At 38.2% G+C, this 27,213-nt stretch overlaps 3 protein-coding genes and 1 long non-coding RNA gene across 5 annotated transcripts; 1 reads left to right on the top strand and 3 right to left on the bottom strand.

Moving 5' to 3' along the window:
• Positions 1-328: 328 nt before the first annotated feature.
• On the bottom strand, positions 329-9,109 carry LOC105699978. Of its 2 annotated transcripts, none has more exons than XM_012425461.2 (10): positions 8,842-9,109; positions 4,925-4,967; positions 4,354-4,492; positions 2,914-3,056; positions 2,641-2,764; positions 2,420-2,566; positions 1,972-2,210; positions 1,593-1,781; positions 1,376-1,497; positions 329-1,168 (listed from the first exon to the last, which is right to left on the bottom strand). In XM_012425461.2, the coding sequence occupies exons 2-10, from the start codon at positions 4,962-4,964 to the stop codon at positions 1,007-1,009; spliced, it is 1,305 nt and encodes a 434-aa protein (XP_012280884.1). In that variant the 5' UTR covers positions 4,965-4,967; positions 8,842-9,109; the 3' UTR covers positions 329-1,006. The 2 variants fall into 2 exon arrangements, with proteins under 2 accessions (XP_012280884.1, XP_023290606.1); XM_023434838.1 differs by having other exon boundaries at positions 4,925-4,964.
• A 571-nt stretch (positions 9,110-9,680) lies between these two features.
• Positions 9,681-20,286, bottom strand: LOC105699971 (ATP-binding cassette sub-family G member 1). Its single transcript, XM_012425454.2, has 13 exons — positions 20,014-20,286; positions 16,007-16,339; positions 15,187-15,370; positions 14,942-15,065; positions 14,525-14,670; positions 13,778-13,901; positions 13,464-13,578; positions 13,134-13,262; positions 12,629-12,747; positions 11,352-11,520; positions 10,974-11,230; positions 10,506-10,639; positions 9,681-10,352 (listed from the first exon to the last, which is right to left on the bottom strand). Exons 2-13 carry the CDS (start codon positions 16,209-16,211, stop codon positions 10,142-10,144), a joined length of 1,917 nt encoding a protein of 638 aa, XP_012280877.1. The 5' UTR covers positions 16,212-16,339; positions 20,014-20,286; the 3' UTR covers positions 9,681-10,141.
• A 164-nt stretch (positions 20,287-20,450) lies between these two features.
• Positions 20,451-22,655, top strand: LOC111674419. The gene is made up of 2 exons (XR_002762436.1): positions 20,451-21,081; positions 21,190-22,655. It is a non-coding gene; the product is annotated as an uncharacterized LOC111674419 (long non-coding RNA).
• Positions 22,656-25,178: 2,523 nt separating this feature from the next.
• Positions 25,179-26,977, bottom strand: LOC105699979 (zinc finger HIT domain-containing protein 2). The gene is made up of 5 exons (XM_012425463.1): positions 26,840-26,977; positions 26,447-26,732; positions 26,067-26,327; positions 25,782-25,985; positions 25,179-25,671 (listed from the first exon to the last, which is right to left on the bottom strand). Exons 1-5 carry the CDS (start codon positions 26,887-26,889, stop codon positions 25,354-25,356), a joined length of 1,119 nt encoding a protein of 372 aa, XP_012280886.1. The 5' UTR covers positions 26,890-26,977; the 3' UTR covers positions 25,179-25,353.
• Positions 26,978-27,213: the final 236 nt, after the last annotated feature.

The following is a 27,213-nucleotide window of genomic DNA, read 5'->3' as shown; positions in this document are numbered from 1 at the left end:
ATCCATAAATAGTTAAAATACAAACCGAATTTGACAGAACGAGAAGAAGACGGATTCCGACTGTACCTTTACATTTCAGACATTTTCATTCTCGATAACAGAATGGATAAAAAAATGCAATTTCAGTGATTTTAAAACTGTCACGAAGACTAAAAAATGTTTTTTTTTTGCGGTACAAATTATGAAATCATGACCTAAAAATTATATAAGGAAAGAAAAAATGCGTAAATACAGCAAATTATTAGCAAATGTTCGCGTTCGCTGTTTACGCAACAATGAGTATCGAGTTCGTTCGAAATTCGAATATTCTCACGAGCGCAAAACGAGAGATTGGTACTTTATTTTATTTTTAGAAAAGGCGTTCTGCTACGCACTATAATCCAGCAAGTAAAATTATATAACAATGCGATAATATTACAGTGGGACAACGTGTAACAAGTATGGTAACATGCTGCCTACATGTAAGTTACAACAGAGTTACAGCTTTCTGTTCACCTCTACAGAAATGAAACATAATAAATCTGTAAAACAGCGTATGTGAATGTTAATAGCATTAAGTAAATACAAATGTATCATATCTTGGAAAACTACATGGTACATAATATCATGGGACTCGGTAAATTCCCTCTCGTCATTTCTTTGCTCCTTTATAAATAGTTATACAATGGAAGAAAAAAAAATATTTATACCTTTACACATTGCTGTCCAATAATTCTATACTTATAATACTTTTATACAGACAATATGACTTTAATAAATCTTAATCGCTATGTAACAATTATATAGCTTTTATGTCTCTAGTAAGGTACGCTTCTATTGTGTTCCATATTCCTCTACATGCAACAATATTACACAGTAATGAATATTTACTGGTTGCTAATGTGACATCATGTCTCTGCCTATAGCAAATTTCCTGGGAGGATCACCTTGAGTATAAATCCTTCCTACTTTTGTCAGAGACTCTTGCACTCGTTAACTTAAAGCCCTACGGAGTTATCAGAGGCTTTCATAAAATATACAAAACAAAAGCAATTAATGTCGTGAAGAGGGGCTTGTTACACAGCATCCAATGTCCGTTCTTCGACAAGCCTTGTTGATTTGGTTCGTCAATGTGATTCCCACCAAAGCTCCCAGCTTCAGGATACCAAGATTCGTCGGTCACCGGGATCTAAACAAATTAATGATCTTAATTAATAATAACGTGTATCATGACGGACATGAATGCCTTCCCTTCTTCGCCAGCAGCGTTATATCTATAGGGAAAGCATTTATGCCCGTCAATGTACTTCATTACATACCATCGGATGCGAAGACGGTTTTATTTAACATTACGTGTAGTTTTATAAAAATTTATCTCCGGTTCATTATCATTTACCTGATTCGACGTCAACCACGTGCCAGTTGCCCATGCAGGGATTTCGGCCGGCGGTTCTGTGGACGAGGAGGCCCAGGACATTCCTCTGCCATAGGTTGATTGTCGTTGCGTTACGATAACAGCTGGTAAAATAGAATGATATTAATAAATTGAAAAATCATTAACTGTATTTTCTACAGGTCAAAACACTTCAATCTAACAAGACTCTAGAGAATACCTGACTGCTCTTCGTTTCGTATCGACGAATCGGAAGTGGTCTCCACTTGTGCAATCACTTCATCTTCCATATCACCGCCTACTTTACTTGGAACTGCACTATCATAGGAGTTTCCGATTGCTTTCTTATCAGCATCGATGGGCATGTCCATTGTCGATAACAGAGGTTCGTCTTTCGCGGGTTCCTGAGCTGTAAAAAATGAATATATATTTATTTCCTTATCGTCTGACACCGCAATAAAACGTGAGGTACATTTTTCGAGAATGCTCCACTCAAGTAATTTTTCATCTTACTCATTATAAATTATGCATGTTAATCAGTTATCGTATTTTATTGGCGCGTTGTCTAAATTTTGAAAAATATACGAGGCAAGACTTACTTGGTGACAAATTCAATGCTCGGCCGGTACTTCTAAACCTCGTTGGATAAATTGTATTAGTAACTGAGTCGTAGACATCACTGGACTGTCCCGAATAGTCATTCGGAGATGCTGTGTGATGATGATGATGGTGAGGACGTCTTTTAGTCCCCAAAAAGTTTTCAGAACCTTCTCCTAAAGGACTAACTGACAATGGCATTGGTCCTTCGGTAGGATTGGGGCAATCGCCGCTGTTTGGGCTGAAAAAATCATGAAGTTTTCGGTTAAAATTTTGGAACAACCACGTACTTAATCTATTCTTTGTATTAAAAAAATAGTGCGAAATAGTGCGAAAAAAAGACTATGTAAAATATAGGACGCAGCGATCATCGTGCATTCGTGTTTAGATGACTCAATTTTTGCAATTAATATATTCTTCACTCGAAAATTATTCGAAAAGAGGACGTACATATAATTTTGGCACTGATCTCGTAGAAAGCTGAGGGCTTTATCCAACACTTGTCTAGAGAATCTCGCCGCTGGACCAGCATTTTGATTATTGTCGCACTTTTTTCTGGTTTCGGCCACAACGCACGTGCGGAAGTGATGATGGGAGCTAAAACAATGAAATAAGTCGAAATTGAAGGCGCTATTGTTTCCGATGAAGGATATACGTGATTATGTGAGTACCAGCAGAGACTTGTCCTTGCTACTTGTCTTTTGGACACTTCCTCAACGAGAGCTGCATAGTGAGTACCACAGTGGGCCTCTTCAATGACTGTGGCTTTTATACAGCTGGCATGAATCAAATATTCTGTTGAATAAACGCATCTTCTTAATATAAATGAAAGTCAATGCACGTATATATTAACATTTTAATGCACATCTAACGAGAATTACGGTGATACATTTCTAGGAGTGGAAACTTATTTAATGTTTTTTTTGTTTTTTTTTTTCACTCACCAGACTGATACGTGGGCACTGAACACATCTGATGCACAGAAGAAATCGGAAGTTCCACTGCCATGTTGAATTGTTCTTTCCTTTCCTTCGAGAAACAGGTATCGATGTATTTTCTGATACAATCAACGAAGCTCGACCAAGTCCTGTGAAAGTGGAGCACGATAAACCAAAAGAAATGACCTGAATTCGGAGTAAATTATTAAATCAATTCAGGGGAACGAATTGCTAACTCCAAATGTCGTTTCAGGTTCTGATGTTAAAACAAGAACATTGCCCGTCAGTCTTCAACTCTCGTAAAACGACATTCATTAAAGGGAATACATTCAGAAAATAATTTGATAAATGATGGCCTTTTCATCGCCCTGATACATTTCTTGTTCTATTCGTAAAAGTGAAAAATGGTTGCTCTGAAAAAAAAATATTTAAAATGACAATAGCCATTTTTTCGTAGACTTTAAAAAAATATGCTGGTTAACGATCTGTTCGAGGCCACGAGACGTACTATCGGAGATTTTCTTGTAAGTTTTGCTTTAATTGCGACTTTCGTCGCGATTCATTGCGTGCAAGTTATCCCTAATCATCACGCAATACTCGCCTTTCTCGAGGTCTTCAAGGAACATAATTTGTCCCTACGCAGAGCAACGTCACAAGCTAAGAACTACAACGCCAGGATCAATACTGCTCTACTTTAAACATCCCCAGAAGTGGTACACGTCACTTCCGTGTTTTACCAAGGAATTAATCCTGGCGCCATGGTGGACATTCTTCCTACCCTCCGCGTCTTTTTCTCCATTTTAGACCACAATAAACAACTCATAGGAAGTTCTCATTTTATGAATTCTCATAATGGGAATTTTTACTTTCAATAAAAAAGAATAATGTCTGAATCTGAAATAAAAATTGCCCGGTGAACTTTACGAATTCTGGATTTCTGAAAGGTCGCCAGGAGTTAATTAATTTGGGACTTGTACTTTCAATTGTCCCCGACGAACATGACGAATTTTTATCTTTACGAATTCCTTTGACTGAAACTTTTGTTTTAAATTATGCTCAGTTAACTTTACAAAATTTTCAATTCACAGTCGCCAGGAACAAATTGATTTGTAAAATCAGGAACTACCTGTACTTGACACGCTTCGATTTATTATCAGTAATCCTTGCACGCGTGCCTCGAAATCGCGATGTCCTGCGGCTTTGTCACAAGCGACGAGTAAATGAGTAAATAACCTCCAACCGATGGAGACAAAAGGCTCGAAAATTCCGGTAAACAATGGAGTTGTTACGCTAGCTGGTCGAGTTCTCCGTACAGGCATATCGCGGGCAACGCTTTCAGGGGGAGCGGTCAGATTTACTATGGTTCGCGGATTTTTTTTTTTTTTCATCATAACATGATGAATAGGATAGTAAAATAGTAGAAGACTAGCTGTCCTGAGAGGATACCTGCACACCATGTCGATGTCCGGCATGTTGTCTGGGAAAATAAGGTGAGGGTCCTTTAGCAAAGGATCCGCCAGAGCGATGCATTTCTGGTGCTGCTCTTTGGAGCAGCTTTGGCTGGCCACGTGATTGATGACCGAACCTTTTTTGAGCAAAAATATTCTTTTCATTCTTGTGCGGGATAAATACAAATATTTTTATTTCGAAAAATGAAATTTTACGAGTTTCAAGACCTTCATTAAGACCTCCATAATCAAAATGTTAAAGTTTCAAATTATCCGATGCACCCAGTTCAGAGAAAAGTTTAACTAATATTTTGACTGAGAATTTACATCACGCTTTCGTAACACCTTAAGGCATAAAATTCCAAATTTTACTACAATCTGATGTACAAAATGTATATGAATCTTATGAATATTTTTAACAGAATTAAATCTACATATCCATAAATTTACACTGATTAGTTTGCCCAGACTTATCGCAACGACTCATTGTCACGTGTGTGGCCACCTTAAGGCTGGTGATTAATGACGGTCTCTGGCAATTTTTCGGAAGACGGAGCAGGAAAACTCACCAATTAGAAAGGCCTGCAGTGCCACGGCTCGTGAACGCATCTTCTGAAAAAACAAAAGAAGTGTCTCTTTAGTGATGATCCCTTTACAAAAAAAAAAAAAAATAGCAATAAAAGGAGGCTTTAATTCGGTATGAAAGGAAGCTCGAGCAACAGTTAGTTCGAGCCAGCTTGTATCGTGCCGACTGTAGGAAACGGGTCGAGTTTTGGATACGAACTAAGCCCACAATTTAATGGACTCGATCAATCAACAGCGATTAGATTTGTGGCCCCCTAGCGAATCAGTATTTGGCTAAGGCTTGGTGTGGCGTCACGAAGGAATTGATTTTTGCACGGATTGACAATTTTCCAGGGACGGTGGGGTTAAGAACTTGGAGTAACTTCCAAGCCAAGGTGTACAAACTATGACCTTAGTCGAGGCGACTTTACTATCTTTCTACAAGAATTATTTATGCGGGTATAGCATCGCTTTATGACCTCACTAAAGGCCTTGTCAATTATACTCGATTTGACATTTGACCCTTTGCTGAGCTTACAATCCCCTTTTCTCTTTCCCTGGTAAACTTTTCATCGACATTCCATGGAATCCATTATCTCAAAATCCTCCTATAACTACAGAAAACCTCAAACGCTTCTTATTTCCACTACTTAGATCTGCAGGAATTGTATAAGTTTACTCAAAGTTCCTTTCGAGTCCGAAGGGCGTTAATTTTCATCCACACTATTTTATAAAAATATTGCATATTGCTTTAGTAATTTATAATAAATGTACAGGTACTAATTCACTTTTAAGACGTCGGATCTGTAATTGTACCCTGTATACTAAAAGGGTATGAATTATACAAATTTTGTCTTAACAGTGCAGATTAAATTCCACTTTTCACGGAGTCCTTTTTATCGGTATTCTAATCTAAGGAGAGAATTTCTTCTTCCTCTATTTTTTTCTAGACCTCTTGTAGAAATGGCCTGAATTGAATTGGGGTTATTTTCGGGTTCCCGCTAGGGGATTGATTTTATCTGGATTTTCCTACAGCAAAGGGTAATAATGACGTTCGTATTGCGTTAAAGATCTTACACCTACGTTTCCTCGAGTTCAGTCGAGTCGGGCTAGTCATTGCAGGCCAGGGTCTATCAATCCGACATCGCCACAAATGCCACAGTCGGATATAGTCCTAGACATAGTTTCTTCGATTTGCGTGAAAAAGCAATACTCGAATCATTAGTGCCGCCATTAATGTTCCCAGTAGTTTGAATACTCGCAGTAGCGATGTCAAGGGCGGGTCCGACTCGCCGGAAAAGTCGCCTCGCTATATCTGCGATTATCAGTCGACTATACATGGACTGTAAAATCCGGCATTTTGTAAAACGCCTAGTCGCTTTACAAAATGATTAGTTGGGTTTCAAAACGAAGATTTGATTATCTGGCCGGGTTTTACAAAATAATTAGGCGTTTTGTAAAACGCTGGAGTTTAGAATCTAGCTACGACATATATCAATCGACGGCCGTAATGCGCTTTCGATTTAGACTAAAACCTCGGCGTAGAAACGCAAAACATCGAGCAGCGTTCCGTCGCCCCAGGCGCCGCTCTGCCGCATCCGGTTTGCTCATCCGGCGGTACCGGAAATCTAGCGCTATCCTTCTCGCAATCGCTCCAACCACGGGCGCGACAAGGACGCCATGCGCCGCGCCCGCCGAACAAGTATTGCAGTTCCCTATGTAGACAGAAACTGAGGCGTACGTTGTTATTCATAAAAATTGTCGTATACATTACCAAAATTCCAATTACAGTTGACACAAAGGCCTGTGTCCATGATATTAATAAACGTAAAAAATATTTGTCGAATCTCTTACGTCCTCGCGCCTTAAGATGAACTATGGCGCTGCTACGATTTCACTGAAATCTATGCTTTCCAAATGCGTTCCAGTAGTTTAACCGAGTATCCGTAGATTGTAATTTATTATTACACTGCAGAAATAAAACTGAGTACTTTGAGATTGAAAAATTGAAGAAATATCTTAATTTTTCCACAGAAGTGATAATTTCGAGCATTCGTCATTTTATATTTTATAAGTTAAGGCATAAGGCTGTGCAGCTTCTACGTCCAAAGCATTAAAAACAGCAGGCATTTGAGTCTAGACCTGATAAAAATACACATTATTTCAATTGTTCATTTTCTCTTCATTTGTAATAATTTTCTTCATAACTATGTCTTACCCCCCGTCCTTGGCAATTGCTCTTCTGCATATAAATGCTCCGAAATATGCAATTATGGCGTATCTTCGATGGAAAAACGTAACTGCATTTTTCTATCGAAGTTTCACGTCGAAGCTGTTCATCCTTTCCTCGTGATTAAATTTCTAGTTACATACCTATTTGATAAAGAACATCGAGAAAGTTCTTTCATCGTGAACAGTGGTCTCGAGGCTCGTAATTATCTCACTTTTATGTGTGAAAAATGTCTTTTAGCCGTCTAAATACTACAGATAAAAGAGGTCTTTTAATTCTAAAAGTAAGATATGAGCATATACGGACCATAATGTCCGAAGAAGGGTGTAAAATCAACGTGGCACAGTTTCTCCCCGAGCGCGTCCGCTCGAGGCGGTGGCCATCTTGAATCAGGGTGCGCGGCCAGGGGAAAGTCAAGAACGCTCGATGGAGGGCCATGCGGTGGACTCGCACCTGCCCGACGTAAGGAGTTTACGGGCGGACGCAACGCCTTGTAAATAATCGCGCCTCGCCATGACTCACGTAGCGACCATAATTACTGCAGCCTACCCTAAGCCTACATAATCTCATAGAAAAGCTCGCCACCCATATCCCCCCTTCGACTACTGTGCCGTCCGAAGATAGCCAATCATTGGCGCTTCGCCCCAATGATTTCTCCGGTTCGACTTTTCGAAACTAGAAGGCGCCGTAGGGGAATCCACGAATTACGAAATAAAGAAATCTGAAAAAGTTGTTCTAGGAACGATTTTTTTACCCTTTCCGAATGTCATATTTTATTACTTGAATTTTTCAGTAACTTTGAAAAAGAAAATATGCAAAATTATGTCCTTCGTTGTTGAATAACCTGGCGATATTACAATTTTTATAAAGAGTCGCGCCAAGATCGAAGAACTAGCACAATTCCCATAAAGTGTCACTAAATGGCTATATTTCACCTTACCATGTACAGGCTCTTTTGAAATTACCTTTATCTCTCCATCGCTTCGAACATTGACATCGAGCATCACCTTTTCATTTTCCACGAAGTACCCAAGTGACCCACAATGGCCAGATAAAATCCACCTTAACAGCTGACTTCTATTTACACATATTTCTTTCACGCTCGTAACTAGAGCACGCGCAACTAATTACCTGCGCTGCAACCTGAATTCTGCACTCAGGTTTTCCTCTAACCGGTCGTTCTCCAGAGGAACCATGAAGTAACGATCAGTGCCATAATTTGTATAATTCTCCTAACACACATCCTCAACCGAGGCACAATAACGACGTTCCTTAAGTCGATATTTTAAGTGATAGTTCATCAATCAATTTAAGGGAACGTGAAAGCGGCATCTGAGAGGTAAATCGTTCATGAAACTTTTTCTCAAACCGTGTGTACTGAATCGTTTGAAACTTTGCAAAATGAACATGGAGGCTATGAGTAAAGTCCTGACGCCCATAATATTTCATTTCTTGCACAAAATTAAATAAATGTCCATAAACAATTTTTTTTCCTTAATTGAAATCTCATGGATGTCAGGACCTTCTTTAGGATTTCTGTATTCCTCTAGCGAAATTTGAAACGATTCGGTAAACCCATTTCAGAGAAAGGTTTCATAAACGAGACCTCTTTGAGGACACTTTCGCCCCACCTTAATTATAATAATATAAAATAAAATCAATGGGTCCTTTTAATCCTTTTATAATATTCACCTCTAAATTCCAGGTGTCCAATTCCAGGTTCAGAGATGGTCGGCTCGTTCTTTTCGTTTGCAAAACACGTCCAAGTCTGGCAACTAATTCTCAACTAGTGCCGCACCATTGACTCGAGCAACCCGGTTTAAGTTAAGGAGCGCGAGTTAAGGACCTTGTCGGGCGCAAGAACCGTCGAGGGGACGTAATAGCCGGGAAAAGCCGCGACAAAAGGCGTCCCATCGGCATTGGGGTTTAATAAGGTGGCCGGTGCGCGTGGTGGCTACGCAGGTCAGGACTTATTGTTAAATTCACGCGAGAGGCAAGTGCGCCGTTCCGAACTCGTCGGTACACCGATGACTGGTCACTCGTGGCTCGGCGTACTACCTGTACTACCTGTGCCAGCGGATCTACACCCTATGGTTTTACCTGCCGAGTGCCCGCGAAATTATTGTCCGTTTCGGAGCTGAACACGCTCGACGTTCGATAGTCCCATGCAGAACGCGCCTATTCGGCTTTTCGCCTAGCGCCCGATTGTGCCACAAAATGACATGTCATATACTATTCGTGTGAATCGAAAGCATAAAAGCATCGGAGTAGATTAATTTCACAGAATTTAGGGAATCTAGGATTAACCATGCGCTTTTATCCTCTCTATAATGGGGTTTTGCTACGTTGCGATAGATTAAGAATATGAAATTTGCGGTACAAATTTTAGGAAATTTTATAAGTAACCGTACGCTTCTCTGATTTTTGTAACGGGATGTTGCTACATTGTGTCGGATGAATAGTACGTAGTTAATATTTAATATTTTAAACAGTCCCTCGGAAATCGACAGCACCGTAACGACAGCGAGAAGTCAACTTCTAACGTATATTTTGTTTATTGTATACTTAAGAAATAACTTTCATTAATACAAAATATATACAGTAAGTGTATCCGAGAATTGTCTCGATGCTTCGCAAGTTGCCGGCATAGAAAGTATGTTTGTTCAGTGATACATGACGCTTTAATGTATCATCTTTATATGTATAATATATGTCACAGGCAGTGTGATAAATTCGGGCAAAGTGCCCTGTTTGTTTTCCCAGATTGCTCGTTCATTATGCACATTGTTCATAACATACATATAAAAATGAAGATCACGAAGCTTTCGATTACTTAGCTTCTGTTTCTTCAGCTGGTTGCAGGAGAGCTGACGCTATCATTGCCTCCCATTCTGCGATTCCCCTATCGGACCGCTTTTACAAGGCACTTGGATGGCGGTAGAAAGTCGGTCTTTCTTTAGGAAACTAACTTCGAACCGATATACCGTGTTCTTTACCTCGACGACATTAATTTCCACCGCAGAAGGAAGTACGCAAAGGTACGCGTGACGACCAAAATCGTGCACAGCGCAATAACGTCGTTCCAAAATTGATCGCCCTGCATGGCGATTTCTGCCAGGAATTTATGGGGATATTTGTAATGACAGTATCCCGCGCGGCAGATTAGAGTCGGTCGATTTAGTCCATAAATAGCGCCGATGTATCTGCACAAATAAACTGCATTTGAGGAAAAAAAAAAGAAGGCGAAAACCCCGGAGGATAAAAATTGCAATATTTGCTACAGAGGTGCTTAAAAAATATGCAAAATATTCGAAATATTTTTAATTACAAAGGACCGATTAATTAAACACGCTTACCCTTCCAGGCCATAACGCAAGTAACTCAAGTAACTACCCCATTTCATGTAACTGGGCAAATCTCTCAGCGTTACTCCAAAACCAGCGAACATCATCATGGGCACGGAAAGAGTCGGTCCCAGAAAAGTGCCGTTCTGTAAATCAGCAAAAAATTCAGAGATCTGATGGTTTCGGACAATCATTATATCCTGGTACGCTGAGAAAAATAAAACATTCGTTGAACCAAAAAAATATATTTTTAATTCTGAGAATAATTATCCGACTCAAATAAGTTGTTACAATTCCGAAGAAACGCTGCATCCGATTTATTCGATTTCATTTGAGTGAAACAATTATTCTTTGAATTAACAAAATATTTCTCCGGTACTATTCAGAGAAATATTTCTCTGATTCCATGAATGTTTCTATTTTTCATGTAAATATATCTCATTCTTTTATTATATTTTGGTACATGTATAGCTGTCTTACCACCACGTTGAATACTGCTCCGATCATCAGACCAAAACCTTGGGCCACGAAAGCCACTAATACGCTGATCGTGAAGAACATTGTAAATCGATCAATTTCCAATGGCTGAGCGGACATCAGGTACACAATTACGACGAACAAGGCGCAAGAAATAATGGAAACTGGTATGTCGATTAACGTCACCGACGTGTAGAACGCTTTGAGGCTGTACCACCTATTAAAGTGCTCCTTCTTAAGGAGATTCATTTCAGTAGGAACTGCTCCAACATGAAACACAGAAAAAGATTACTATCGCGGTTAAATTATCTCATTTTCTTATCCTTGGCCACGAAAACGCAGGTAATTGGGCCTGGAAATCATTTTATGTGGCACACTCACACGTAAGGATGGTCAACATCATGGTAGTCATCATGAGGTGCATCAGCATCGAGAAAAGGAGATTATAGTTATCGAGGACTCTGGATCCTTCGTTTCCGGATTCGATAAAAACGGATCCTAGCATGAGGCCGGTGCATATATTAACCATAATGCGCAAGTGGGTCATGGTCTGAAACAGATTGTTCATTCGGCCCGTTTATGGTGAAAGTCATGAGTAACGTATAATAATAGAGAATGAGCAGGGTTCGACGGATAAATGAACGTAGTATTTTACAACATACTAAATACGTCTTATATGTATACATACATTGTGTCGGTAATGTGCTCATTAGCACGGCTGGCTTATATTTATGAATACACATTTTCAGGGTCAGGGCAATTTTCGTTTAATGGATCTTTGGGACTTAACTCTACGTTGCTAAAAATAATATTAGAATTCATGCACTTTTAATACATGAAGCTGTAGTAAAATTGTACATTTTATGTCTTAAACGTGAATCAACATACATTTCTTATGAACTTCTATATAAATTTGTAATTCTATAACGTCACGTTATAATTCTGTGAAACTCTGTAGGAAAATGTCATACACTTGTAGACCAAATGTATGACATATATGATTGTAAAATGTACAAATCTTCCCTTCAACGACGCTGTTCCTTTATCGGATCGTTCCCCAATTTTATCAATTACAATGTTCATGATTTAACGAAAACAAATGCATCTGCAACAAGTAAGTCATCAAATTGGATAACATTCTAATAAAAAACGACGAAGTAAGGAAACACTGAAAAGCAAATGCAATTAATTGACCTTCACCGGGCTTTCTAGTGTTAATAAGTTAAAGAGACAGTTCTTCCACCCTTCAGCTCCAAAAACCTGTCCGAGTAGCCTATTTTCACAATAATGTCATGCTTACATTAAACATAACGTGCTAAATGACCTCACTGAAGCGATAAGATTGCATTACTACGAGGCATCGATAGGACGACCTATAACAACGGATTGTTGACAAAAATCGACCAGGAGAACAATGTTTTAAGGCGATGTCTAATCCGTTAAATGTGCACTTGAGTATCGATATATTCTATTATGTATACTATTTTTAAATAATGTGATGATAATATTCAACGCGTCAGAATCCGAGTCCAAAGTGCACAGCACGCGCAAACGCATTCAAACGACAGTTCGTATCTGTGATTCATTTTGCTATCTCAGCTGGATGGTGATGAAAAAATAACATATAACATGACCATTGTCACGAGTGACATACTCACCGAGTCCCTCTTGCATTTGATGTATCCTCTTTTCAACAGAACTCTGAGTTGGTGCAGAGGAGACGTGGCTTGTAGACTTCTCCTCTCTCCGATTTTGGAGTCGTTCAAAGGATGTTTCGCTGAAAGTCACAATGTTGCTTAATAATGAAAAAATGTTTGGAAGTGAAGCTTCTAAGTTACAGGGAATCTTTAACAATTTTTCTTAATAACTTTCACGACCCGCGTTTCCGCATTGGGTAGTGGTTGTGTTGGGCACAACGATATTATCATAATAAATAGTAATTAAGTGTAAAAAATAAAAGTAACGAAATTGTGTCAATATTAACACGCAAAGATGAATGTAAGTTGTAATTAACTCAAAAAAAAAAAAATGAGTAAATGGTTCGCTTTTCGATGCGTTCCCTTTTCTTAATCCGCGAAGTTATACTACGGCGACATAAAAAGTTTCGCTTAAAAACTGGTAAATAATAAGGAAGAAAGGTCTTTTATCAAGTGTATTAAGTACCTCGTAAACTTTTAGGGTCCATCAATGCTACTGAATTGCTAAACCATTGGACAGATTTCCCATTTTGCGTCCCGGTTACCAAAGTGCTGATCTTGTCTTCTCCATACTCTCCACACGCCAATTCGATCACTGTAATTTGGAAATAGGATACCGCGAAGTGAGTGAATTTTAATAATTTCTAAAGCGATTACGTAATATCAATGAAACACGGCGCGATATTTAGATACCGACTTTTTGACAATGCTTATCTCCGTTTCGGAGTATTGCGAGTCGATGGCGGAAACAAAGACGATGTTCGTCTAGTTCTGGATAATAGATGATAAGGCATACCATAATCAGCAGGATTGTGGTACATCGGACATGGCAATTTCATGCTTTCTAAGTAAGGAACTAGTTGATCTGTTGCACCTTGGTACAAGCAGTTACCTCCTGCGAGCACGTAAACCTGAAATTTCAATTTTTGAGTTCACCTTCAATCTGATATTTATCGCTCTATCTTTTTTTTTTAACACCATTTTAATGAGGAGACCGTTGTTGCATTCTTATCAGACCTAACGTGTGAAAATAGGAAAGCACGATGATTTTCATTTATAGCTTGATTTTTTTCAGTGATCATAATTTTAATCAAACGTTCATCAACCTACCTGATCAAACAGTTGAAAGAGAGATGCACTGGGCTGATGTATCGTGCACACAATTGTACGTCCTTGATTTGCCAAAACCTTCAGTAAATTGACAACTTGCATGCAAGATGAACTATCTAGCCCTCTGGAAGGAGTGAACAATTTAACGATTAAAAGACCAGTTTTTTATTGCACGGAAAATCAGAATTTGATGAAAGTAATTCTTCTTAACTCGTCGCAATCGTTCATCGGCAATAAATACATTTCATCGAAAAGGAAAAAATAAACAAGAAATTTCAATATTCTAAGAAACCTCGGTGAATCAAGAGCAGGTAATTATCGACGTTATTAAATCTTCAGAAAGTTTGTGTAAAAACAGCGTCTTTAATGAAGAAAATCCATTTCCGCGGGTAATGGCGAGATTAATTTTCATCGAGACTTTACTCTATTGAGAACGGACTTCTTGTATGCCTTCAAGAGTGTTAGTTTTCAATGTCAATTATACTCCTTATCATAATGTAAACTTATACTGACATATGAACTCGCTGACCCGTTCGTCACGTTTCTGAGTTTGATGTACATAACTATTCACCTTTTGTGAAATTTGCGCGGGAAGGGGGGCAGTTAAAAATACTTATTAAAAATTTGTTTCAATTAAAAGAATTACAGAAACATTTTCGAAAAGGGTAACAATAAAGTCTTCCTTTATTCGATATGACGGCGCCAGGAAGTCTATCCTGTAATTATTTATAATAATTAATAACTTACGTCGTAGGCTCGTCCAGAAACATCACAGTAGGATTGTTAACCAACTCTAAAGCTATGGAAAGTCTTTTCCTTTGCCCGCCACTCAATCTCCCCGCTCTGGTCTGCATATGTTCGTACAGTCCCAGAGTCGTCAGAATTTCTTCTATCTGAAGTTCCAACAAATTTATTCATACATGACTGTAAACAGTGACATCTCGAATTCGTATAAATTAATCAAAACAACCAGACTCCACTCTCCGAGCCCTAAATATGCATTCATATCGAAACTCTGGCGAAAACTCGATAGAGTTTCGCACCAAATATCAATGCGAACATACATACGTATCTATTATTAGTACAGCATCACCATATATATAAGCGTATTATTACAATTAATCATGCGTTAATTAGCAGACAATATATTAGAATATTCCTCACCGTAGAATTTTTTTGATACTGAGGTGTGTTTGTCGGCATTTTGAGATCAGTCGATACTTTCATATTTTCGAGAACAGTCAGAAACGGCTCAAGTCGATCGTCTTGAGTGATATATGCACTGGATCTGAGAAATTCGGTTTTTTTGTTTCATGACAATATTTAATATGAAAGGGAAACGAAGCGTCCTTTCGCTTGAAGATTCCACCGAAATGGATCCAGTAATGACTGCTTTTCGCTAGACGTACCTGCGAAACTCGTCCATATCGCGAACTCGTCCATTTACGTAAACCATTCCTTGTACGCCAGTGATTCTGTAACCGGAAAGAATATCTAACAATGTCGACTTTCCGGCACCTGACGGTCCCATAATCGCGACAAGTTGTTTCGCCGGTAGACGTCCATTGACACCGTGCAGAATCTCCTTCATGCCTAAAGAAAAGAGACCAAAAACCTATTAACTACATTATCAACAACCATAATTAAATAACTGCAAAAAATGATATATACAAAATCGACCAGTGGAATTTTAAACAGTATGAAAATCCGTTTCCAATGTCGGAGTAAAAACATTGAAATACGCTTTGATTAAATAAAACCCATTAATAACATTGCCAAGAAACCCACATAATTAAATAATTACCCATTTAAAAAAATCGATAAAATGACAGCCGAATTTGAGCAATTCCGATTAAATGCAATATTCTTAAAAATGTTAAAACTTTCTTAAAAATGACACTTAATCAAGAATATTAACGATCGGCCATGTAATTTCATAAAAGCTTGTAGAAGAAAGTTTTCGTAAAAAAATAAAAAAGAAACGCTTCGTTTAGGAAAACTGTTTATGCGAACCTTGGATAAGAAACTATTAATGTTCATATACTTGCGGAATAAAAAAAATCACTTGCGGGATAAGTCTCTCTCTTTTTTTTGCACAAGATGATTCACCGTGCCAAGTATGCGCAATTGAGCAAGCAGGTAAACTGGGGAGTGAAAGTGCTCCTTGTCCGAAAAGTAAGTTCAACCGGGAAGGAGAGATAATATTGTACATATTATATAGTAAGTTACCTTTTCGGAAGCCAAGAGATACCACGTAGTTGATGTTTTCGAAAATAATGTCCATAGTCTCGTTGGCGGCGATTTTCGAAAAGTGCGACTTGCTCTCATTGCGCTCTATTTCCGGTTTCTCTTTGGCGAATGATTTCCTGTCTTCGAAGCAAGGTTTTAATTCCTCTTCGGGCCCCTTTGATGCCTCGTGCATCAGAACCTCCATGTTGGATGTCTTTTAACCGCTCGTTGATAACCCTCTCGTCAATTAGTATCGGTCGAAAACGAAGCTCTAATTGCGACAACTCCTCCGCACAATGGACTGCTCTTATTTTAATCGGACTTTCGTCGGATCTGGAACAAAAGTAATGCAGGAAGAATTTTAACCAACCGATTGCACTCCTTATTCCTCGGGGGATCAATCAAGATACGTGCGATCATTCTCGATTAGATTAGATAGGTCAATCTCGGACAAAGCAAGAGAAACCTCGATCATTAAGTCGTTGATTACATTGCTTGATTATATACAGCAGAACTTACAACCAGTTTACTGTTTAATCCTTAACGTGGAAAAGAAAAGTGCATGGATATATGTATATTTTAATGCAGAGGTGTGCATACCCAATTTCAGTCTCAATTTTCAGATACAGGCTGTCTTTTTTAATATCCATTTTGTAAACTCTAACTTTTATTTTAAATCAGTTTTGGTAAAATTTGTAATGTAGCATATTAATGTCGTAAGGTATGATGTGAAACCGTGATATCAAAATGATATCATTTCCTTCGAGAAAAAGACCTTATGACGTGAATAGAGTATATTTACAATTTCATGAAAATGAGTTAAAACGTAATAACGTTTCACAATTTAAAAAAAGAATCTTAAAAAGGACATTGTACTCAACTGAAATTTGTATTAAATATAAATTATTAATATAAAGTGCAGTATTAAATTGTACATGTTTAAAATTTTACTTTTTAGGAACTTCGAGCTTTCAATGAGATATACGAACTCTGAGATTCAACTAAATAAGACTGAAATTTCAATCGGCGAATAAAATGATCATAAAAGCGAAAGATTTAGAGATTCTACCGAAGTTGATAAATTCGGCTCGAGAATGCTTCAGTTTTTTCCTATTTTTTAATCGATATGTTAATCGGCGATTCGGAAGGAGAGCCTCCCGAAGAGTCGTGTTTATTTAAATGGAATTGTATAAATATAGCCTAATAGTTGTTTTAACTCTAGTGGATTTCCAGGCAACATTCTTTTGGAAATAGCTTTTGTAAGGTGTACGTTACGTAGACTCTCGAATTTAGCCATGCCCATTAAGGAGCAAAAAGTGGCAATTTCAGGTCTCGATAACTTTAGAGAAAGAAAAACAAGCAGTGACTGGAAAGTTTCAATACATTAAGGGAAAAGAAGAAAAAAAAAGGATAGACAAGGTTGCGACCTCGCTCACCTGTCCATGGCTCCTATCGGAAAGTCCAGGAACGAAATTCCTCGAAATCGGCTTGATAAAAAATATTCTTACATGTTCCTGAGAATCACAGTAATGTGTAATCAAAAATTGTGCAATTGAAAATCTTTTGGAGATTCTCTGAAGATACCTGCAAGGGTCCATTTCGGACGGTTCGAATTTTCGGTAAAATTGCATCTTACCCTCCGCCAATGGAGATGAATGACTGCTGGAGGGAAACAAGCGATAAAACGTTTTGTTGACAACCATGTCGATAGAAATATTACATTATTTGGTTCAAGTGACGTCGAACTACGATTGGGGGAATCTCGTAACATTACTCACGCCCAAGGATCTTTGCTACGCATTGTTCCGCTCTACAGAGGGCATTTCTTGCACCTCACTGAAATCACAGACTTTAGTATTATTGCAACATTTTAGCATTCTTCATCCGCTGGCTGTTGTAATCTCATTGAAGGCTATTTTACCGACTTACCCATAATGAAATTCTCGGAATATAGTCATTACAGGACCTTTCGCGTCATAAAAGATACCTTGATTTCGCAGTTATCATTTTCTCCTCTTGATTCTTTTCTTACCAAGAAGAAAACGTCTCAATATCGAATCTTTTTAGGCACTGTTTCATATGAGAGCTTCAGTCTACTTTTTTTCGATTTCTACTATCTATTCTACCTTCAATATACTTGCCTAATAAATACAAAGTCATTCTTTATTTCCACAGGGTTTACGTGTATAAGTTAAACATGTAAGTGACGTGTATAATAAAATATAATTACGTGGATTAAAAAATAAAATATGCAATCCACTATGTTGTGTTTATCGAGCGGAGTCAGAGGGCCTAAAAAAGGTCGCATTAAATACTTTCGTTCCGCACGTTAATCAACGTTAATGTTATTTACGATGTCAAGGTATCTTCAAGAATGCACATAAATGTTCACTAAGATTTCTATTAAGACACTATGCACGCAAAAACAGAAAGGACATGGGGCATTTCCTCGTTCTTCTGATTTGACGACACTTGATTAGTTTTTATGACGATTCTAAAAAAGAATTATACTGAGTGGTAATGTATGTAATCATGTTTTAATAATTCCAGGAAACAATTAGATTACCGTCATCGGTGCACGTCATCGTATACGCATAATTTCTTATACTTCTAGATGCTATTGAAGAATAGTCAGCATGAATAGTTAACACGGAATTAAAGGTGTTAATAATATCCCCGGAAACCAGAAAGTGGTAGTGGATATCGAAATGTATGTCATTCATGCATCCTAAAAACAATAAGCCCGTGATCCACAAATGGCAATCAAACGCTATTAGTATAAATCAATGACATTATCTCGGCAACGGAATAATTACCCACTAATGCTCCACACTTGCATAACGCGATGTTAGTAAAACTCAAGAGATATGTTACCTATACGGTACTCTTGAGGAAACAATTTTATCTCTTTTGCAACAACAGTCGACTCATGAATTTCTCACGTAACAATCTGTTATTTATAAAACGCGAATTGGATCACCAGCTTTTGGACGAATTTTCTTTTTTCAAAGGATTAAAAAGAAATATAATAATTCGTGTTTCAGTCATTTTCTCATATTTCGCCATGAGTGAAAAGAGGCTTAACAAAATGGAGGATCATCTGCACGCAGACAAATCAGCCTTAATTAATAAATAATCTTACTTGTATCAGCAAATGCAAATATTTGAAAATGTGACAGATTCTAAGACAAATTTTGGGAGCCGCAGAAAAATCAAAAACCTTCGTTCCTCAAATACGTTCCTGCAGGCGAAGTAAAAGAAAAAAGTGGATTGCAATATTCTTTGATAATGATAAACTGTACATCGCTTGTTTAATCTAGTAGTAATAACTGAATTTTTTTGACAGTCACCACTACCATTCAAAGAAATATTTCTTTGGTTCAATGAGGTCCTTTCATAGTGTGAAGCTCTCCTACGGTTACATCTACGCGTGACACAAGTGTAAACGTTTCTGCTTTAAATGCAATAATTCCTGCAGTAATCGCAAAACTAGATCGTCAATCCTTTGCTGAGAATGCAAATGACCATTTCTAGGAGGACTCCGCAAAATCCTTTGAAAGGAACCGAGTTGAAATTGCAGCCCTCCTTTAAGCCTTTCTAACCCAAGTAAGACCTCCCGTGTTTCCGTTTCCCTTTAAGGGCTATGAAAGTGTCATATACACCAAAAAGTCAAAATATTTATAAAACTCTTCATCAAACTAGGTGGACCGAATAATTAGAAATTTTAATCCGTGATTACGAAGGCCCTAATAAAGGTCATGAAATTTCATGAGTTCAAGACCTTTATTAAGGCCTCCATAACAAGGTGTTAATGTTTCAAATGATTCGGTGCGCCCAGTTTGGAGAAAAGTTTGACCAAAATTTTGAAGTTTAGTATATATAGAATGACCCTCTGGTATCACCTTAAAGGCCCTAAGCAAGATGAAAAATTCGACTCGGGGAGAATCGAAACAACGGTCCCTTTGCGCATCTCCGTGGGCCAATCGCGGACTTTGCGCCGTACGTACCATAGGGGACTTTCAACGGGAGATTCCAGACACCAATCGGAAGCGTGCGTCATCCCTGGAAGGGTCACGTGCACTTTGAATGCGGGTGCGCTGCGCGCGCACGTGAAGAGAGGCGGTTCGGAAGAGTCAGGGGCGCGCGCAGTCTCCCGCCAGAAGGGGCCCAGGTAAGTCGCGCGTCCGGTCGCGGGGCCCGCGCCGGGAACTGCGGAGAGCGCAAGGCGACCACCGGTCGATCGGCTCTCGGAGAGTCCAGAGAAAGAGACGTGTGCCTGGACGCGGTGGCGAGCGCGGTCTGACCGATGGAGGCACCGACGCTTCGCTCCTGACTCCCGGACACGTGCTCCCTTCGGCGGCCCCCTTGCATCCCCACTCCGGGCCCCGATACGAGTTCCGCAACTCCGAGAAAACATTCTCTGTGTGTTCGTCGCGAGCTTCTCGGGGCGCGCGCCCGTCGATAGACAATCTCTGTACACACGCTGCCCGTTGTCCCCTGTGGGCGTTTTCTTGGTTTTCGGGTTCGCGTGCTAATGTCCGAAGTGCACATCGACTCGGTATGGCTTGCAGGACCGGTTGTAATAGGAATATCTATTTTCATCCCTGGAGCCTTACCGACCGGTTTCTCATTTTTTCAAGTATAGCAAAAAGAAGAGGGTCTTCTCCTCGTCTCCTCGTCTTCTCAAGAAGGGAAATGCACGTTCTCGAAAAGGAACGAAAGGAAGAACGGAGATTTAAGGCGATGTGAAAGTGAAATCTGAGTCTGGACGAACTGGGGGTATCAAATCGTTTGAAATTTCAACACCTCAGGGTGGAGGCCCTATAGAAGATCCTGACACCCGCGAAATTTCATTTTTTTTATACAAATGACTAAAAAGGTTTATACAAAAGTTTGAAACAAATGCAATTTCATGGGTGGTAGGACTTTTCTTAGGGCGTTCGTGTTCACGTGGCAAAGTTTCGAATAATTCGGTACACCCGGTTCAGAGAAAAGCTTCATAAACCATTGACCTCTCAGACGCTACTTTCACATCACCTTAAGGTGAAGTGAAGTCCTCAAGCCAGTCGATTCGAGTAAGACACTTTTTTTTAAAAGGTTCTCCACCAATCTGACTGATATTTTAGCACACGACTTATGAGCACTTAAGGAATGTCCTGATACTTTCAATATTTTTATTTTAGAAGTATATGTATTTGGCGCCATACTCTGGCGAGTTTCTTGATGACCAGAATGGATACAAAGATTCCTCCCGTCTATATCTGCCGCAAAGAGAAATTAATTTATTGCGTATGAAAATATGTTTTATATTATTAGACTCATATTGTAAACGGTGATTTAAGGATCATTCGTGGCATTTCTTGAACGTGAAGGAGGAAAGTTCCTTGACTCGGATGGAAGCTTTCCTTCGACACGTTCTACCTGTGCCAACCTAGACTGGCTAGTTAGCACATCTATGTGTACTTTTTGCCTCGAGTTCAATGATCCAAGGTTCTACCTGCGATGCACTACCTGCAGCTTCGCATGCATAATGCTATTCTTCCATCGACCACCAAAGTGGAATATAGGAGTAGTTGATTTTAAATAACATGTATATAGTGTGGGCAGTATATACAAGTTTTACACATTGCCAAGCATTATTCGCAGTACTTGGCATATCATGCCCATAATGTGTAGATCTCTAATTATGAAAGACCTGTAATTTTATTTTATCGAAAAACTAACACGATATTGCTGTAACTTAAATGTATGTAACAGAAAATATGGGATAATTTCTTTGTTTTACATATTTTACTTAGCCAATTTTATAATTACGGAACAAATAGAAAACCCTATCTATGTGTTTGTTTGGACTAATCTCGAGAACCATTGGCTAGGAAATGAAATCAGACATTTTGGGAACACAAGCGCGTGGCATGCAATAATTTACAATATAAATAATACTACGGTTCTCACTCTTCGTTGTATTAATTGTCAATGAGCACTGAATGGAACTGGGAGGGCGAATAGCGATTTTCTACAATGAAGATTTTTACTGTATCAAACGCACGCACAGAGAATAAACAGTGCAAAGATGTAAATTTTTCGACCGATTATTATTACACTTTGAATCGGTGATTTCAACGGAATTAATTCCACCGAGAGGCAATATCCTCCTCGGCGTCTGGAGGAGATGTCTGGTCGGTATTTGATAGACATGCCAATGTCCGAAGTACACGATGTGTCTTATTGCGCATGCAGGTACACGCACGCCAAAGGGTTATTGAGATATGCTTGTTAACAGTGCCAGACATAATAAGAACATGAGTTTACGTAAATGTTTCCTAATTCGGGTATGACCGCGTGTGATAAAGTGGAAGTCAATTTGCGACACCGAGTCTCTTGTTCTCTATTGAATTATACCATAAATTCATAGACGCACATTTTTGCTGCGAATTTTATTTTGCAATAATTCCTTGCTTCAGTAATCGACAAAGTGGCAAAATATGATGAACAATACCGACGTTATTAATACATGATTGCGAAAAATAAATTGTCGAGCTTTTACAAATTTCACCGCGATCTCGTGGAACAATTTAATGTTTTTAGTTCGAAAGATTGTGAATACGCTCCCTCGTGCGCTATGTTATAAATAAAACTCATTAACAAATGAATTCTAATTGTCTTAAATTGTTTAATTCGGACTGGCATTATTAGTCTTTTGCGGTCCTTGTTGTGCTTGTCGACACGTCTTCGAAATGTCTTCCGGATCTGTCGGTTTCTGGAGAACTCTACATTCGGGTGATAAGAACTGCAACGTTCACCAAGCGTGGCCGAAAGAGAAAAAGGATGAAAACGAACACGGAAGAATGCCAAAAAGCACGTCCGACGTATATGTACAGGACTGAACATCACGAATGAAAATGCAAACTCGCCTCGAGCCACGTAATTAGCAATTGTTACAAGGGGGAACTGCTACCATTTCCTCTGATTATAGAAAATTAATATTTATTTATTCCCAAGGAATAAAAATCATCACTCTCAATCATTTTTTTTTTTTTTTAGAAACGTGATGATAATCAATCTGAATTAAATTGATACAATTATTCATTCATTTACTACCGCGCTTTTCTCAATAATCGCTTCCATAAAATTCGCCAATCGATTTGCATTTATTTAAGACAGTGTTTATTACTTGATTCGAATTCCGAAATAGTGCACAAAAATGGAAAAACTTCTGTCCCGAAGTTTTATGAGTCGTGCACGACATTTCGGCATCTCAATTAAGTTTGTATTATTGGTTGACGATTTTTTTTAAATATTTTAATCCCGATGCAAATATCAATTGATTTTGCTTCATTTTCGCTTAACTAATGTAAAACCATTTCATTCTGTCATTGCGATTAATCTCGAACCATTTATATGATCATTTCAGGGATGACGTTGGTAGCATTAAAATAATTATCGGTAATCGGTTCCTTTTTACCGGACCCATTGGTTGAAACAAGAGTCATTTATTGATCATAAACTTTCTTAGAAGAATTAGATTATTAATTATATGTGATCTTCCTCACATACGTGTTGTTCCCGATTAATTTTAAGTAGAATCAAATTAAGAGTGCTTTGTAAAAAAGGCTTCAAATTGACGAACCTGTATAATTAATTAACAATTAATTACTTTTTCAACTTCAACACCTGTACAAGTGGGATAAATCACGATACATCAAATGAAAATTATTTCGTGCGAGGAAAAGAGACTTCTTAGCTCATCTCGTTAACTCATGCAGAATATATAAATAATATAAATATGAAATACTGATGCGAAAAGGAACAAAGTAGACTAGTAATTTAGAAAACGCTGGAAATGCAGATGCAAAAAGGCCTGATCAAGTTCAAGTACAATGCATACTTATATATTTTTTGTTCTTATCCTGTATTGTAAAGGTAGTTGTTATAAAAAGCTGCATATGTGTGCGGTACTATTAAATGAGAATGAAACAGGTTTCACTTCAAGGCTAGTCGAAAGAAAATAAGTATGTCCTCTGCTCGAGTGTGAGTAAATGCTCGTAATCATCGTGCAGGATGCTTCAACCATGAATATTCTTTTTGTTAAATAACGCAAGCGAGACAAAGGCAAATAATGCCATGAAACGCGTTTCTCATTTTTCAGCTATTTTAAACAGTAATCGCAAATTTGCTAAAACTCTGGTATCACAGTTTAACACAATGGCCTTTATCCCAGTTGTTGCCTTTAAAATTTATAAGAGAACATTTAAAGTGAAAAGGTCGGAAAAATGGAATTAATTATCGTGCGTATGATTTCACGTGAGAAATTTTATTATTTCCGGAATCGATCACCGAATGATTGGCGGTAATAAAATTCGCTGACGAAGCTTTATGTAATCAAAGAAAGAAACATAATACCTATGCATATATCATGAATCTATGTACAAGGCAAACGCGACCTCTGTCACTAGTTTATCGTCATAAAAGTTACACATTTATTCATCGTCATCAAATCTATGCAGAAAGAAAAAATGAATGCCGATAAGACGTCGATGACCGTGACCAACAATCGGGCAAAAGAAAATCCCTTGCACACATCCGAAGAAGAATGTGTCTCTAGGGTGTGTGGCAAATTGCTAAATTGTTTGTCATACATGAAATGATGAAAGATAAACGTTGATTTCTCCGCTCGTGAAATCCTGCGCCAACGGTCAAAGGACTTTGATCAAACAGTTGGACCGGATCAAGATGCCACCGTGATTCATCTCCATTTTACAATTTATGTTTAGTACTAACAACATTGCTTGTGTCACCATCTGGACTTGGAACGAGTATTTCATCAAAGTTTGTCAACATTGGGTAAATATGATAAACGGTGACCAGGTGTGTGAGCATGAATTTTTTTCATCTTCTACGCAATCATTAAAATTTCCATCATATTGATGAGTCACAATGGATTCTGCCCACGGACTTAGGAACTTGAATGTGATACTTTTATATTGCCCGTCAAGTAAATGGACTTATGATGTAACACTCCTGTGTTATTTAATTAATCTTAAAGATAAAAGTACGAACTAGTTCGGAATTCTTTCTGTGAATCTTCACAACAAATCTTTCCGTGGTACTTTTGAGTGGTTGTGTGACATAAGATTTAAGGAGCTCCAGTTATAAAACTGACACTCTTGAATAAATTTTGCTAGAAAAATAATAATATAATATATTTGCATGACCGTTTATAAAGTCCAACTCAGATAATATGATATAAATAAACTCTAGTGAAAGTGTGATTATGCACATGAGCACATGCTAATTATTTGTAAAAAAGGTGATACGTAATGAACGCATCTGCAATTTCATTGCTCTCACAAATTCATCTGACATCTCTTTATCCATAGAAAATAATATTCTAATTTCTTTATGCACAGTTGAAGTGTTTTCTTAGGTACATCTTCGTGTGGAATGCTGGTTGCATTGCAAAAGCGTTTAGAAAATTCCTGGTTTCCGTCTTTCTTTCCCTGCTTAGTAGAAATGTCTTTCGCTGAAGAAAATAACCTATGAAGATCGGATAGAGCAGCAGCTGTGTATAACCAGGGCTCGGCTCCTTGTGGACCGGAGATTATTAAGTTCCCTGAGGTCCGTGTTGCAGATAACACCTCTGCATCGCCTGGTAACCACTGACACTGGAAAATTATTATATCAGTGGATAAGTAAATTAACTATAATGAGAGAATGTAATGAAACCAATTCATTGTTCGATTAAGAGGAGCATCTCATAACAATTAATACTGACATGTCCAATTCGCTCCATAACTGCCTCCGCAGCTGCTGGAGAACTGTCAAAAATCCTATTTTCTCGTACGTTATCACATAACTGAAGGAAAACGTTGGTAGCTTCTTTAGCAAAATCATGATGATCACCGTTGTAATACATTGCCATATATGCGTAAGCATATATTACATTTTCTATATTGAACTTCACGCAAGGTGAAGCTTTCTGAAATAAACATAGAACTTATATTAATAATGTTCCAGAACGAAGGTAAACGAATTATTTTTAATCACAAAGTTGATTTACCGATACTGCATCAACTCCAGAGATATTCAACAATTCTGGACAGTCCTTCTTAGGATCAGAATCTTGTAATTCATCAATAACTTCCTGTATTAATATCTTTTCTCTTGACCACCATGGTTTCCAATCAGGCAATAATTTGTCTGCTTCTCCATTGAGCACCATAGCTTTAAATTCTTGCCTTTCAGCATCAGTTAGTGCAGACCAAACTTCATCGGCATTATCAAGGTTTATGTTCTCCAAACGATCCCTTAAACTTCCTGCCTGTACATTAATTGAAACCGGTATGTATATTTTAATATCATAGAAATTTCAATGAATCATAAATCCTTTTCAGAGAGCAGAAAATTATACAAGATAAAAATTTATACACGCTAACATACATCTTCTTCATCATCCGAATCTAACTGCTCTGAATCATCATCGCTTTTTGTAAACATATCCTGAAGATCCTCATTCTCCAATTGTTCCTCTTTCATTCTTTTCAAAATATCAAGCATCTTATTTCTGGACTCTGTATCCGTCCTTCTAACTTTCAATTCTTCCTCAACGCAGTCTTTGTAGAAACTTTCCGAGCACTCTGAGTGTGCCATCGACTTGTAACAGTCCACTGTACAATATCCTATGTCGCATCGTGGACAAGTGTACTTACGAGGTTTAGTCAGACATCTGTAAACATTATATACCTCATGCATTGTTTCTTTAAAGAGTAAAATTACGTACATGAAACGTCCACAAAAAAAAGATATCTTTTGTTTTTTTATATCCATGCTTACATTTGGCATAATTGATCCGCATCTTTGCTCGATGAATTTAACATCTCCATCGTGAAAGTTGCCGATCTTTTAAATAACAATTAAGTTCGATGATTCTTCAGTATTTTGGATTCTGTACAGGGATGAGTTGGGAAATTGTTCACGGGCAGGGTGATTCGTAATCTCTGGTTTGTAATTATTGCGTTTTAACCACGCGAAAGAAAATAAGTAAATTTACGTGATAGACTGAATGGGTAATCATATCAAATCATATATTGAGAGTAAATGGTTATGTGGTGGTGTGCAAAATCGCGGGTCCGTGCTGCCCTTTTACGGAATAATTGGGAAGCTTATACACATTCACATCATGTAGTATGACTTATCATAGTAATTCG

This window comes from Orussus abietinus, unplaced genomic scaffold, assembly GCF_000612105.2.
Source record: "Orussus abietinus isolate OABI.00-Male unplaced genomic scaffold, Oabi_2.0 scaffold76, whole genome shotgun sequence".
In the NCBI taxonomy this organism is placed as follows: Eukaryota; Metazoa; Arthropoda; class Insecta; order Hymenoptera; family Orussidae; genus Orussus; species Orussus abietinus.
The sequence above is the reverse complement of the archived record's forward strand: the minus strand, read 5'-3'. Positions and strand labels throughout refer to the sequence as shown.